This window comes from Phaethon aethereus (genome assembly GCF_964289735.1).
Source record: "Phaethon aethereus genome assembly, chromosome: Z".
NCBI lineage: Eukaryota > Metazoa > Chordata > Aves > Phaethontiformes > Phaethontidae > Phaethon > Phaethon aethereus.
Genome location: NC_138577.1, coordinates 32,064,942 through 32,080,647, shown reverse-complemented (window position 1 = coordinate 32,080,647; position 15,706 = coordinate 32,064,942). Strand labels below are relative to the sequence as shown.

General features: G+C 42.8%; 1 protein-coding gene across 1 annotated transcript in view; it reads left to right on the top strand.

Annotated features, from left to right (window-relative positions):
• Positions 1-1,069: 1,069 nt before the first annotated feature.
• The window catches only part of LOC309416055 (histone-arginine methyltransferase CARM1-like), a gene marked incomplete at its 3' end in the record, with an annotated part of 71,062 nt that continues 56,425 nt past the window's right edge, over positions 1,070-15,706 (top strand). Inside the window, exon 1 of the mRNA XM_082013792.1 lies at positions 1,070-1,274. Coding sequence (XP_081869918.1) covers positions 1,106-1,274 — 169 coding nt within the window. The 5' untranslated portion in view covers positions 1,070-1,105. The remainder of the gene's footprint in view (positions 1,275-15,706) is intronic.

Below are 15,706 nucleotides of genomic sequence, written 5' to 3'. Positions count from 1 at the left end.
GAAATAGCAATAAAGTCATGGTGAGGAGCCAGCCTGAACTCCAGGCAGGTGTTAGGCAGGCAGGTAGCGGGGGCTGGTCTCGCCTGCACGGCCCAGCAAAGCGCTGCCCCGTGTACAGCTTTCCCTGCGTGTTGTTACAAGCTTGTCCATGTCAAGCTGCCACTCGGCAACAAGTTGCTTTATTGGGCAAAGGTACAAACTGACCTGTTAGGGTCGGTTTTCCTCTCTGTTCTTGAGCGTTGTTGGGTTTCTAACTTTAGCCAGGGATGGTCAGAAGAGGTTCTTCCCCCTTATCTGAATGACGAGGTCTTGATTTCTTTTCAACAACAAAAAAAAAAACCAGAAAAAAACAAAACACCAAAACCCCGCAACAAACCGACCCCAACAAAAAAACAACCGACCAGTGAAAACCACCGGGGAAACCTTTTATAGCAAAATAGCAACACTCACTGCTTAATATTACAGTTACACCCTCGTGCTCTTCGAAAATCAAGCAGAGGGGAGACCACCAGGGGGAGAAAAGCCAAACTATCTGGCGTTTAGCGGACCTTCTCCTGAAATCACTGCTGCAGACTTCTAGGCCCCGTGCCCACACGAGAGCTGCCGGTAAGCACACGGGCACGGCCCTTCCCCACCAGCTGTCTCGGGGCCGCGGGCGCTCCGCCAGCCGCCGCGGGCGGTGGGCGGGGAGGGTGTCACGGTGACAGCGCCGCCCCGCCATGCGTGACCCGCTGCCTTCCCAGCGCGGCAGCGACAGGGACGCCGGAGGGCGCCCCGTGCACGCCCGGCAGCGGGGCCGCGCCACGGCCGCCGCCAGGGAGGCGCAGCTGCGGCCGGCAGGTGCCGCTGCCCGCCGCCACCAGCCCGCCCTCCCCGCCCGACGTGCTGGGGCGCGGCCAAGCGCCTGAGGGGGTATTTAAGGGCGGGGGGCGAGGTGGTGGCGTGGATGCTCCGGGAGGCGGAAACGGGTTGTTGGTGAAGCCTCCTCGGCGGGTCGTTCTTCGCCACAGCAGCACTCGCCTGGGCTGTCAGGGAGAGGCAGGAGAGAGTAGCAGCCCTACTCGTTGGGAGGCAGCCGCTGTTGGCAGAGGGGACCGGCGCGATCATGGCCGCTGAGTCTCCCGACACACGGGAGCCGATGCGCTGCAGCGTGAAGCTGCTCCTCGCCAGGGAGGAACGGCCGGCGGGTCTGCAGCTGGTCAGCCCCAGCCAGAAAGCCCTGCAGCTGGAGATGCAGCCGGGAGAGGATGGCGCGGACGTGACTGTGACAGACAGTTAAGTACCTTCGGTTTCCTTCTCGTGGGGGGTCACCGACTTCGCCGCGTAGGGCGGCTCCCGCTTTCCCCCTCCGCCGGGAAGCGGCTGGCCCTCGGGGCGACCGGGCACTGATTCTCGTTGACGGCTCGCGGGGGAAGAGGCCCCGTGGCCTGTTAGGCTGTCAGCGCCGAAGGTAACCTCGCCGCGGGGCTGAGGGCTGCCGCCGTCTTCCCTCAGCGCCGCCGGCGCCCGCGGCCAGGTACCGGCCGTGGCGGGGGCGGCGGCGACCCGGCCGGCGCGGGAGCCCGGGCTCGGCACCCGCTCCGATGGGCGGCGGGCGCGGCAGCGCTAGCCCTGGCCCCGTCGGGGTCGATTCAGCGCTTGGAGCAAGTAGCGGTTTTAGATGTTGTTGCCGGGCTCTGGGGTGGACGTGGGAATGAAATAGCAATAAAGTCACGGTGAGGAGCCAGCCTGAACTCCAGGCAGGTGTTAGGCAGGCAGGTAGCGGGGGCTGGTCTCGCCTGCACGGCCCAGCAAAGCGCTGCCCCGTGTACAGCTTTCCCTGCGTGTTGTTACAAGCTTGTCCATGTCAAGCTGCCACTCGGCAACAAGTTGCTTTATTGGGCAAAGGTACAAACTGACCTGTTAGGGTCGGTTTTCCTCTCTGTTCTCGAGCGTTGTTGGGTTTCTAACTTTAGCCAGGGATGGTCAGAAGAGGTCCTTCCCCCTTATCTGAAGGACGAGGTCTTGATTTCTTCCTACGGAGTCAAAGGGAAGAGACAAAATAACAGAACTGGAAAGAGAAAGAGGTAAAGAAGCCGCTCTGTAGTTATATAAACAGAACTACGTTTGTTTTTCTCTAGCTGCTGCTAGCTGGGCAGCTGTGCCGAGGGGACAGCGGAGCACAGCTGCATCTCGGGACAGGCTGTGCTGGGAAAATCCAAACAGGTCCAGAAGGGCAGCGTTTAGCCTTGAAGTAATTCTCTCTGGCTCTGCTACTTGCAGATAGGCTGTCTTAAGATGCACAGGTGAGGCCTGCATGCCCATGCTTTATTGACTTTCTGAAAAGCCATCATTCTTTCAGATTTGTGTCTTTACAGAGTAGAAGCAGAGCTGACACTTTAAAAAATAAAACTTCTTGAATCTTGGTGGCAGGAAGACTGTGGAAAAAACTGGAGTTGCTGTTTATATAGAAACTGAGTAGAAATGCTCCCAGTGAGGTGGGTGGATATGAGACCAATCCTGAGCAGGTCTAGACACACAATACCTGTTGTGGCTCTGATTTTTTTCAAAAGTTATCTCAGTAACTTTCTTCTCAAACTTTCTACCTGAACACATCTTCCAGAGCTATTTTATTTCGTTGTAGTTAACTGTGATTCCTTAAACATAAGTTGAAGGGACATTGCTGCTACTTTTCTGATTATTAAAAAAAAAAGAAAAAAAACCCCCACAGTTGTAGTTTAGGATATCATCTACTTTCTTCACTGATAAGGGAATATTTGTCAGGAAAGATTTTTGTGGAGAATGAAGCATGTACTTTTTATGTGTATTTTAAAGTATTTTGAGAGAGGTGTCCATCAGGGAGAAGGTATTTTCTGGTGAGCTGTGAACCCAAGGAGAGCTGGAGGCTGATGCCTCTTGTGGAGCAAAGGTGTTGTCAATAAGATAGATGATCACCTGGTCCTCCTGGTTTTCTGTGATACTGCTGATTTGGAAATGAAAATGTAGTCTGAAAAACTACCCTTGACAGGTAGCCCACAGCTGTTGAGAAATTCTGACCTTGAGTCAAAATATTTTTGAGGGTATGGAATGAAAGAAATCCTATTGACTGATACAGTGGATTGCTTAAGGAGGATGGGATATTAAAAATGTATAGAATTTATGCTCTTCATAAACCAGCTGTAACAGAATTTCAAAAGTTCTGGTATAAATAGTGAGCACTTCTGGGAAGACAGCAGAAAAATGGTGTCCAGGAAGCGTTCCCAGGAGACCAAGAGAAAATCCAGGGCTGTAACATACTTGGATCAAAGGAAGCTTAAGAGCACATGGCTGAGTGTCATAAGGTGCAATTGTAGCAGTGTGGTGGCTTCTTCCAGGGCTGTGAGACCTTTTGGATTCTCATTCATGTGATAATTGGTATGTAAACAGCTGGTGACCTTAAACTGAGGCCAGTGAAGCCCTAACTGAAGGCTTCAAAATTTGGCAACGTCTGGACGTTTCTCCTAGCCACAGCAGATCTACTTTGGTTCTCTTATATTCTTCTTTAGTTGTTCTGAAAGACCATTAGCTACTGTTTCTCTGAATTTTCTGCCCCGCCTCTTCATCTGACAGCTCTTTAAATAATTAAGAGAAGCTTCCCTGAATACTTTTTAAAACATACTGTAAAATCCTTGGAATCTTGTATTAATTTTAGTTCCTGCTGTTGATGGATTACTGCACTTTTTTGTCCCTTACAAGTATCAAGGATATAAACACAGACAGGATTTGATCTTCCAAAGAACAAAACATGTCTCCCTTACCTAGCAGAAGTAGATAAAAGCACCATGACTGAGCACAATGTTAATATGAACAAAGGTTTAGAGCTATTGAAGCTGAGAACAGGAGCCCGTCAGCTAGCAGCTGCAGCATCCATGTATTTCTGCATTAAAGTACAAGTTCAGCAGAAGCACATATTATACCAGCACTTCACTCATTATTTGTTTTGCTTGAGGGTACAAGCTTTGGGGGGGAGGAGTATTTTTTCTGATTGAGCAGATAATTTGACAAAATTCAACAGCCTAGCAAATACATAATTCTTCTCTCTTGTTATAGGCAGAATAAACTCAGCGATACTCAAGTAGGCTGTTCTGCAAAATGTCTTTTTCTTCAGAAGACCTGGATAGGAGCTAGATGACACTGGAAGAGTGGTGCTTTTTTTCTTCTGAAAAATGAGTGAACAGTCAGTAGTAACCAACATTGATGGTAGTGAGTTTCAGACACTGAGCTGGACTGGATACAAAGCATTAACCAAAAGAGATAAACTCCACATTCTTTTACTTGGCTCTTGCTTAGTTCCCCTCCCCATGTAGTACCTTGTAATTGAATATATTATGTAAATTTTTTCCTATCCCTTATTAAGACCAGTTTTAAATCCTAAAACAATAGGATGTTAAAAAAGTAAAATCATTTACTAGCTGAAATTCAGAAGTATCAGGTTTGGATATAGTGGAAAATGTATTAACAGTATGAATGCTTATGTTCTAATAGTGTGCATTCACAGATACTATTAGCATCAGCAGCCTCAGTGTGCTGGTAGAGAGCAATCACTGCCAATAGTTCTAAACAGCGGAACAGATGTCGTTTGTTATTTCCTTTTCCACCATGAAAATCTTCACTTTCCTAGTGGAGAAAAATCAGTTGCTAGAAGAAATTTGAGCAGACAACATAGATAATATTTTATCCATATAATTCATCTGGCCTATGACATGCAGGTGACATGAAGCCTTTTAGTTGTCCTTTCCCACTTCTTTCTACATCTTTAGGGCAGCACAAAGGATTTCAGGGGGAATAAACAAAGCACTTTAATTTTTCTATTTTTTTTTTTATTCTGAGGCAAAATTGCAGGTCAGACAACTCTTGAAGCAGAATATTTTGTATGAAGGAATAGTAATGCAGTTGTAGCAGGTATGATTAGAAACAGTAATCCTGAAATTCTGTTCATTGTTTCATGTCATAGTACTAAGTTAAGTAGATAAAGTCTTAAACTTATGTTTCACAAGGGTCTCTTTTATTATATCTCAAGTGCTAGGTTTTTTCTTCAGTACAGAACTCTTGCAAAATATGCAAATAGTTTGCTAATCAGTCATGGCCCTTTTTTTTTTACCCTGGAAGAGCAAGTAAGTAAAGCAAGAAGTGCAAGCTTTGCAGTAGGAGCATGCTTCACCTTTATTGTTTGTTAATCAGCATTCATTTCTTACATTTGCATCCGTATAGATGTGTAAATATATATCCACATATATGTGTGTTTATATAGATAGGTAGATTATATATAGAGAGATAATAAATTAAAGACTGAATCCAGAAGTTCAATAACTAGCCTGAAAGACTACAGCGTGTACTAGATAGCTTGATTTGGTTTTGGTGGTGGTGATGGTGGTTTGTGGGTGTTGTTCCTTGGCTGGTTTTGCTTCTGCTTTCTTGCATTGTATCTAACTCTCCTTGTGCTCTTATATTGTACCATCACATCGCATGTACTGTGTAACAAATGTGGTGCTCTGGCAATGGATGCAAGTACAGGATTTGAGACCTGGATTTACTTCTGTGTTCTCTATCTATAAAATGTCTGCAACAATAATACAGCTAATTTTTCTGTAAAATGCAGTGATACCACTTCTTGACCCATCAGCCATATGGTAAAGCTAAATGTTTTAAAGTTGTGAGGTGCTTGGAAACGGTGATGAGATCATATATAGATGGATTAAAGTAGCTTTATAGTGGCTGGTACTGGAAGCATTAGAGATGAGGTTACAGTAAGTAGTGTTGCCTGTAATGCCTTATGCTGAAAAGCCATCCCAGTATCTGCTGGAAAAGTAGCATGGCAAGCTGTAGGCATTGCAGGAGACTCCTGGAGTGCATGGAGGATAACTTCTTAAGCCAGGTAATAGACAGCCCTACTGGGGGATGCCATGCTGGACCTCTTGGTCACCAAGGCAAGTGAGCTAATCAGCGACATTGAGATTGGAGGCAGCCTGGTCTGCAGTGATCATGCAGCGGTGGAGTTCGCAGTCCTGAGAGATGTGGGGCAGGTGAAGAGTCAAGTCAGGACCCTGAATTTCAGGAAACCAAACTTGCAGCTCTTCAGGGAGTCAGTCAATAGGACCCCCTGGGAAACTGTCCTCAGGGACAAGGGAGCAGAACAGAGCTGGCAGATCTCTAAGGAGGCTTTCACAGAGCACAAGAACTCTTGATCCCCAAGTGTAAGAAATCAGGAAAGGAAGGCAAGAGGCCTGTTTGTCAAACTAAAGGGCCATAAGGAAATGCACAGGCAGCGGATGCAGGGACAGGTATCCTGGGATGAGTACAGGGATGCTGCCCAGTTGTGTAGGGATGGGGTCAGGAGGACCAAGGTGCAGCTGGAGCTGAACTTGGCAAGGGATGCAAAGAATAATAATAAGAGCTTCTACAGTTATGTCAGCCAGAAAAGGAACATCAAAGAAAGCGCATTCCCCCTGGTGAGCAAGACTGGCAGACTAGTAACAATGGATGAGAAGGCTGAGGTACTTGGTGACTTCTTTGCCTCAGTCTTCATTGGGAGTATCTTTTCCCACACCTCTCAAGGGTACGGACTGCAAGATGGGGACTGGAGGAGCAAAGTCCCTCCCACTGTCAGACAAGATCAGGTTTTTGACTCTCTGAGGTACCTGAATATGCATGTGGCACCTGATGAGATGCATCCCAGAGTCCTGAGAAAACTGGCTGATGTAGTTGCCAAACCACTCTCCACGATATCTGAAAAGTTGTCAGTCAAATGAAGTCCCCAGTGATTGGAAAAAGGGAGACATTGCACCCCTTTTTTTAAAAAAGGTAGCAAGGAGGACCCTGGGAACTACCGACCTGCCAGCCTCACCTCTGTGCCTGGGAAAATGATGGAGCACATCCCTCTAGAAGCTATGCTATGGAGGACAGGGAGGTGATTTGAGGCAGCCAGCATGGATTCACCATGGGCAGGTCCTGCCTGAGCAACGTAATGGCTTTCTAGGATGGAGTGACCACATCAGTGGACAAGAGCTACTGATGTCCTTTGTCTGGACTTCTGTAAGGCCTTTGACACAGTGCCCCACAATATCCTTCTCTCTCAGTTGGAGAGAGGTGGACTTGATGGGTGGACTGTTGAGTGGATGAGGAATTGGTTGGATGGTCACATCCAGAAGGTAGTGGTCAACAGCTCAATGTCCAGATGGAGATCAGTAACAAGTGGTGCCCTTCAAGGGCCTATACTGGGACCAGTACTGTTTAATGCCTTCATCAATCACATAGACAGTGGGATCCCATGCACCCTCAGCAGATTTTTTTTGATGACACCAAGCTGAGTGGGTGCAGTTGACATGCCTGAGGGATGGGATGCCATCCGGAGGGACCTGGACAAGCTTGAGAAGTAGGCCTGTGTGAATCTCCTGAGGTTCAACAAGGCCAAGTGCAGAGTCCTGCACTTGGTTGCCTCAGGGCACCCCCCAGTATCAGTACAGGCTCAATACAGGCTGGGGGATGAAGGGCTTGAGCAGCCCTGCTGAGAAGGACTTGAGGGTACTAGTGGATGAAAACCTGGACACGAGCTGGCAATGTGCACTCATAGCCCAGAAGGCCAACCATACCCTGGGCTGCATCCAAAGAAGTGTGACCAGCAAGTCGAGGGAGGTGATTCTGCCCCTCTAACTCAACTCTGAGACCTCACCTGGAGTCCTGTGTCCAGCTCTAAGCACAGGAAAGACATGGACCTGTTGGAGCAGGTCCAGAGGAGGGCCACAGAAATGATCAGAGGGATGGAACACCTCTCCTATGAGGGCAGGCTGAGAGAGTTGGCATGGTTCATCCTGGGGAAGAGGAGAACCTGGGGAGATGTTATTGCAGCCTTCCAGGAATTAAAGGGGCTGCTAAGGAAGATGGGGACAGACTTTTTAGCAAGGCCTGTAGTGATAGGACGAGGTGTCATCATTTTAAACTAAGAGGTCAAATTTCAACTAGATACATGAAAGAGGGTGGTGCAACACTGGCACAGGTTGCCCAGAGAGGTGATAGATGCCCCATCCCTGGAAACATTCTTCAACATCAGGTTGGACGGGGCTCTGAGCAATGTGATATAGTTGAAGATGTCCCTGCTCATTGCGGGGGGGTTGGACTAGCTGACCTTTAAAGAGCCTTTCCAACCCAAACCATTCTATGATTCTGTTATTTACCTGGGCTTATCACGCTTTCCTTGTGTCTGTCTTCTGAACCAATTCCTTCTCTAGTACTAATTAACTTGTATTTTTAAGGTGTAGTTTGATGATCCTCATACTATTACTGGTAATACAGCTTTCAAGGAGGAATTTCAGACAATTTTCTTTGGCTGGTTTGCAAAGGTTTAAAGAATTCTTGAGTGAGTTGATGACTCCAGCTCTTTCTGAACTTAAACTTTGAATAAGGGCCTTGATGAAAGAGTGTAAAATTTCTGAAGCCTAAATAGGTGCTAGTGAAACGAACCTGCTGGGAATTTTCTTTTCATGATAACAAATTAAGAATCCTAATGAACCAGAAAACATTAAATGCCCTGGTGAATAACAGTACTTTGCATTTTGATACTTCCGCTGTAGCTTCATCTGAACTAAATTAGGACTTTGAACATCCAGTGCTTATGTGAAGAAGAGATGGTGTGGATGGAAATTGGTATAACATAAAACAATGCATGACTTTCCATTTTATTATGTTTCCTTTTTTTTTCCGTTCACTTTCTTGGTAGGCAACATACCTCAAATGAAAATACCTGGTAAAGCTTGTACATGTTTGCTTTTAATTGTTTTGCAATGCTCCCCAGATATTTTTAATAAAAGCAGTTGTTTATTAAGGAGTTCCCAGCCCAGCTAGAGGACAGACATATATGAGAGAAGAAAGAAAGAAGAATCATCTTTGGTTTTTAGATCACAAACCTGAGGAAGAAGACAGTACCAGAAAGTGTTTTAAATCTAGGAGTCAGACAGTAAGTGCCACAGTAAATATTTAGATTTAGTTTAGGATATGGTTTTAGTCGAGGGAGGAGACAGTACTGAAATACAGCCCTCTGAAATAATAGTTTTATTTTTCTGGCTTTATTTTGGGGTGGAGAGGGGAGGTTATTCAGGTTTGTAGGGGCATGGGATTATTTTGCCAGATTACCTAAATTGCATGCACAGAGAAAATAGGTGGATAGATGCCAACAGGATTTTATTTAAAGGCCACTGATATTAGTAGAATGCTTCTTATTGACTTAAAGGGGGTCTGGATCAGCTCCTGCCTCCCTTTTCTCCAGCCAAAGGGATCAGTGTATTGTAAAGGCAACAAAATGGCCACTGAAAACAGGGACCACTGAGATGTTTTCATAGCTGGCACAAGTTGTACTCAGCAATGCATTTAGTGCAGTGGACTTGCACTTCTGTCTCTTGCACCCCAAAAGCCACTACTGTTTTGTTCTGTGTACTACAGGTGACTGCATTAGCTTTTAATACATGGAAGGATTTCTATATAGTGGTAGTGTCATAATCCTACTCTCACAGGACGCTTGCACGTGTTTATGCTAGTGTAGTAAGAGTCCCATTGCTAGCTTTGGTTTTATGATCTTTTCTTGTTCTATCTTGAGTTTTCTGTGTTGAATTTTAATGTCTTTAATCTTCAAGGGAAATGAAAGCTATGTGTAAATATATCTGGATCTTGAGGTAAGCAAATCTAAATGTAAACTATTTTCTCTTGTCAATAATCTTACATGCTGTCTATGAACTAAGATCTCTGCATCTGAAAGTGTAACTTGAAAATTTTGCATCCGTATATGTTTAGCTATTTAATTTTGCGTGAGTCAGGCACAAATCCTTATCCTGCAGAAATGTGTACTAGTAACTTTGCCTCTGTGATTTATTGCCATTGACTTCAGTTGGCAGTATTCCTGGAAGTAGCATGGGTGGCATTATGTCTGCATGTGTCCATAGGATCAGGTTCTTTTTATCCAGAAAACAAATTGCAACTGTTTAAGAATAGACATCTGGAAAGCAATTTGTCTGCGCTGAGGTCATGATGGCCTGATCATTTCAGTGCCAGCTGCTTGTATGCCAGGCTCTTCTGGCAGCTAAAAAGTGTGCACTAGAGAGAGCCTTTCCATTCATTTCACTCTGTCACACATATGGAATGTTCCAAATATGCCCTGGACCCTACAGTGGCTTCCAAAACTGTAGCAGAAATGCTGTATTAGGAACTTAGTTTTCCTAAAGGCAGGTCTGCTTATTTGATTTCCAAAGTAGTATGATAATAAAATGAGTGCAAGGCAGTGTTGGTGCAGACAGAGTGATAATAGGTGCAAGCATATGCAGAGAATATTTAATGAAAATACATTCCAATTCTTTTGACCAAATCTAGAATTCTTCAGTATTTATTATTTCTTACCATGTTCTGGTTTTAATACTTTGGCACTCTCCCATGCACAATGGGAGTATTTCTGAGTAGAAAGGAAGTAAGACTCCATTGTCTGACTAAATGTTTGGCAAATGATATGTTAAAATCATTTGTGAAGCAAAGAGATCATTCTTGAAGTGGGAAAACTACTTCAAATATATCGTGTATTATTAAAATATGATAAAGTAATAAAATAAGGTATTTCAGCTGTTTTGGAAGCAGCAGAAGGAGATGGCTGAAAACTACAGGCTATGTGGCTAATTATAGTGTACTGAGGTAAGGCAGTAAAGATTAGCGATGACTGAAGATTTGACCGCATCTTTTTGTTTCTTTCTTCCCTGCTTCCTCTCATCACTCTTAAAGATAAAATATATCTGACTTGTTGATTAAAATGTAACAATTCTTATATATGTATTGGTCAGTGACTACAATTTCTTAATTTCCCTATTTTAAAATTATCACTTGTAATCAGAAGGCTAGTTTCTTCAGATATCCGTGGTTAAGAGATTCTCAATTTACTGCTCTCCTTTTTTTTCCTCATTATTAAAAGATGAAGTTTTCAGGAAACAAACTTTAAATTTATGTTTGCTTTGCATTAGCCGCTAAATATTTAGACATTAGATTTAACATGTTAATTTAGTCCTCAGTACAAAATGAAAGAAGCTTATATCAAAGTGATACAGATTAATTGCTACTGGCATTTCTTCCTGTGCTGCACTCACCAATTCTTTAAAAAATACTGCTGCTAAGTATATTGGACTTTTCAATCCAAAGGATATTGTGCTTTTCAATCAATTTTTTTTGTTATAATTTAAATACAAATGGTCAGAAGTCATATCACTTTTCCTTGGTAGTTTTATGGTAGCTTAGTCTTTTTAAGTCTTATTTATGTAAAACTATAGTTGAAATGTAATGGTGTTCTCAGAAATGTGTGGATGCAAAATTATCAAATAATAAGGTAAAAGTAAACATATATTGTAACTAGAAAAGCTGTTGGAGAGTGAGAATACAAGTGTAGCCTTCTCTTTCTGCAAATCTGGTAACTTTACATCAGGCCCTTCCCCTCCAAGGACTTTTTGTATAAAGAAGGGAATGCACTGACTCATTAAACGTCAAGCTGAGTAGACACTAGCAGTGTGAAATGAATTTATGACTAGCAGTATGAGGTATTATGAAATGCTATTCTTGATTTTCTTCTGCTAAGTCCTTTATTAGTACAAGGAAGTAGCTTATACACTGCCATTGTATTCTTTGTATCCTATCTTACTCAAAAGCCCAGTGATTTATTGCTGCAGTGATTTACTGTAGTAGTCTGAGATTAATACTTGGCGGATTTCAAGTTAATGAAATGGTGCCTGTTTATAGTAGAAAAGAGTCTTTAATACTTTTAGAGATACTAGTGTATAGCTGAGAAATAAATTTCTCAGACTCAGAAAACTTCTGTTTTAATATCTATCTAAATAAATATTTGGGTTTTTAAAAGTACATGATTTCTCTAAAAGGTTGCTGTAGTACAACTAAAGTAGATCTCCTTTTCTGTGCCACTTTCCATGGTGGTTATTTAAGAATATTTCTTGGGCTCTGACTGCCTTACAAACTTGATCCAAGACAGTCAGGATACCAAGAGGGCCGTTGTCCTAAATCATCACTGTTGTGAATCTGTGTCACAGAGACTCTTTACACCTTCTGGGTGCCAGTGTTAGTCACACATGAGGCTTTAAATGGTGCAGTTACTACTTAGAGGAGGTATCACTAGTGAGATTACAGGCAGAGGTGTGTGTTTAGGTGAGGTGGCTTGCATATCAAAAATATTAGAGCCCATGATGCTGAATACTAATTTGTCCTCCTGTCTCAAGCTTTTTTGTAAACTGAGTTATGCTTTTGAAACTTGGACATGTCAGTAATTAGGAGAGGTAACTTGTTCTAATCTCTTCTTGTTATTGCAACATGACACTTAAGTCTTCTTGAGGCTAAGTGGGAATACTCTTTTAAAAAAACTGGCATTAATTGTTCTGTGACACAGTATTCTTTTTACACTGCTTGCAATCAGTGACTCCTGATCTGCTTGTGGTTACATGTTTTAGTCGTTAAGCTGCATAACTGCAGACAAAGGCAGAGCCCTGTTTTGAGGTTGACAGACCAGCACGCTGGCAGGTGCACCGTAAGAACCAGCTATGCCTTAAAGGTCAGGGTACATCTTAGCTCAAGACTGTGTCACCTGCAGATAACTTCCAGACTTCAGTCAGTGTCTTTGGAAGACATCTCTTGCTGTGTAAGTGTACCAGCTTTGGTTGACTGTTGCTGAGGGATATTTACATGGCGCTTCACTGTGTGGGGTGAACGTTCTTTGCTGTGTTTGGTGTTTGAAAAGGTGTCATGAATCAGCCAAAGGAACCAGTGGTGTAACCAGGTAATCAGTAAGCAGGCGTATTTGGAGCCAGCTATTGGTGGGGCTGTATTTCTTTCATTTTGCATTTGCATCAATGGCAAAAGACAAGATGATGTTGAAGGATGTGAATTGCTTGGAAATTTGCTTTTGGCATTATCTTTCTGCATGCAGTAGGTGCAGATCTGTTTTCGAAATGGAATACAGGTATAGGGAACAAAAAAACCCCAACCCTGAAAGGCATATAGGAGTAGATAACTGTGTCAGGTTATCCTTGTTCTAAAGCAGATTAGCAGTAATTATTAAAATAATGTAAACATTCTTCTTGACCACAAAGGTCAGAAAAATTTTAAAGGAAAGATATTTTGTCATGGGGGACAGGATGAGAACTGGCAGGGAAGCACCAGCAGCTGTTACATCTTACATTCCCTGAAAGAGTTCTTACACTTACAAAAAGTAATTCTGTGAGGCAAATGCCTTTTCTGGTCATTAAATGTTTTAGGCAAGTAACAGTTAAAGAACCGTGTACCTGGGAAGTATTTAAAAAACACTTTGTTTTTTAAATAGTTCTAAATAGTTCATCTAGCATCTTAATTGGAGAAAGAGCAGTACAATAGTAAATATTCAGTGCTCAATTCTGTAGAAGGCATCTATGGGTAAGTACAGGTATCTGCAAAGTAAATTTACTTTCCAGGTAAACAGCTACTGCTTAGACATATTTCCAGCAAGAAGATAAGGGGGTTTCATTTCAGCTGTCATTGAGCAGTGAGCTCTGAAAATGAAATTTTGCAGAGCTTTTTCCTTTGTTTTCTTTTTATCTATGTTCATCCAAGCCCCTCTGCCCCATTCCCAGGCTTTGTCACATTTCTTTTCAGACCCTCAATAGTGGGGTTTTCTGCCATGGAAAACCTTACTAAAATCTCTTTTGAAGAGGAGCAAAGGAGGAAGATATTGGTACTTTCAAAAAGATTACTGCTAGCTTTTCCTTATTTAACATATTTAAATTAATTTTTTTTAAAATTAATAATCAGTTGTTGTTACTTTACTGTCTACAAATCATTAGGAAGTATTGATTTTAGAGGAATATATTTAATTGGATCAGCTTACTACACTAATAACTTGGCTGGCTTGTTTGTGAAGTAGGTAGACGATAATGCTGTGAAATATGTAGTTCCTCTTGAAATTTGCATTTATTCTTTTTATTTTTAAAAGAATTGTGGTTGTGGGGATTTTCTCTGCTTTTGTAAGCAAGTGGTACTTTTTTGTTACCTAACAAGGCAGCAGTTTATTCCGAGCTTGAAAGAATCTATGCCTCCATGTACCACCACACCTGTGCTTAAATTACACAGAATTCAGGCTTGTACTCCTCATTGAGGTTGCAGCCAGTTCATATGCATAAAACTGACAATAGTTTTATGCTGTTGCCATCAGAACAGTATGCTGGGAATTTTGTCTACAGTGATAGTAATGTTAAGGCTCTGAACAAGTGAGGTGTTGAGATAATATTATAATGGCTAACTGGGCAAGACTCCAAGCCTTAAATCTCAGAAGACCTTTTTCTTTTTTCTTATTTGCCTTATCTGAAAGAGCAAATTTTTTTTAGACATTTTGAGTGTGGTTGTTCCTGATACAGATAAAGGAGGTAGAACACTTCTCCTTTTTTATTAGAAGAGCAGGTATAGTGCAATAGTTGTACTTTAAACTGCCTGATGACTAGTCACATTCTGCCACACTACCATGTTGCTATCCTACAGCCACTGTGTACAATCATCTAACAACATCAAGGAAAGTTATGGAGAGAAGAACTAGTTTCAAGTGCATGTGTAAGATTATCATGTGAATCGTAGAATCTCTTTGTTCCTCTTTCTTCCTAATTGAATGTCCTCTTATTCTGGAGCCTTTACTGTGTTTACTCACTGTTTCATAAATTTAAGAAATTGGTTATAACTTGTATGGAGCATTCTTTCAGCTGTTGTAACTTGATTTAAACAAGCATAGGTCCGAGACTTGAAGGATTTTTGCCATTGAAATAATAGTAGTCTGAAAAAAGGAATTCCATAGTGTGGGGTGGTTTTCCTGATGTGAACCCAATTAAGCTTTTAATCAGAAGTATAGTACTTCAAAGTTAATACAGTAAATACCATAAATCACACATAAAAAAGGAGTTTCTTTCCATCTAGAGGAGAGAAGGATCTTTGCACACCTTTGTGAGAAAAAGATCATATAATAATGCTATCTGATTTACTATATCGTTATTGAGCTTGCTTGGAAATCTAGGTGTCTCGTATTTATTTTCAACCGTAAAATCTAGGCTGGTGAGAGAGATGCCTGAGGAGGAGTGGATGCCACTGGAAAGGAGAAAACTCTTGTCATCAAAATCTGACCTAATAAGAAGTTCTTACACCTCTTGCCCTGCTAGACTGTTCTCTCTTTCTGTAAACAAAGTGGAAGAGTCTGGGTGAAAACACGTCATCCTGGCACTGGGGATCCCGCAGACAAGCCGATCTCCAAGGCAGTGTTCACATGACCTTCTTGCCATGACATTCCCCTCTGTCATGCACCGCGCCCAGTGGTGGGCAGCATCCCACCCGGTGCTAAGCCACACCTTACGCTAATGCACTGAATGACTTAAAATGAAAAAGGCACAAAACCTAAAAATGACTATGTATGTAAGCGCAATGAAGTCAGAGCAAAAAGCAGAGAAAAGTCAACTCTCTTAAGACTGGGTGGGAGTAATGGGCTCTCTCCAGGGGATTCCTTCTAGTTCCTTGGAGTACTGTTTAGCATTTGAGAGAGTTGTTATGGTGCTTTTAAACCATGTAAGTTTTGCCAGTCCATTAAAAGAAAAAGACATGCTGTTCTGAAATGCTGACTTTCCCCCTGAAGCTTAACTTAAAGTTACTGTGCTATTCT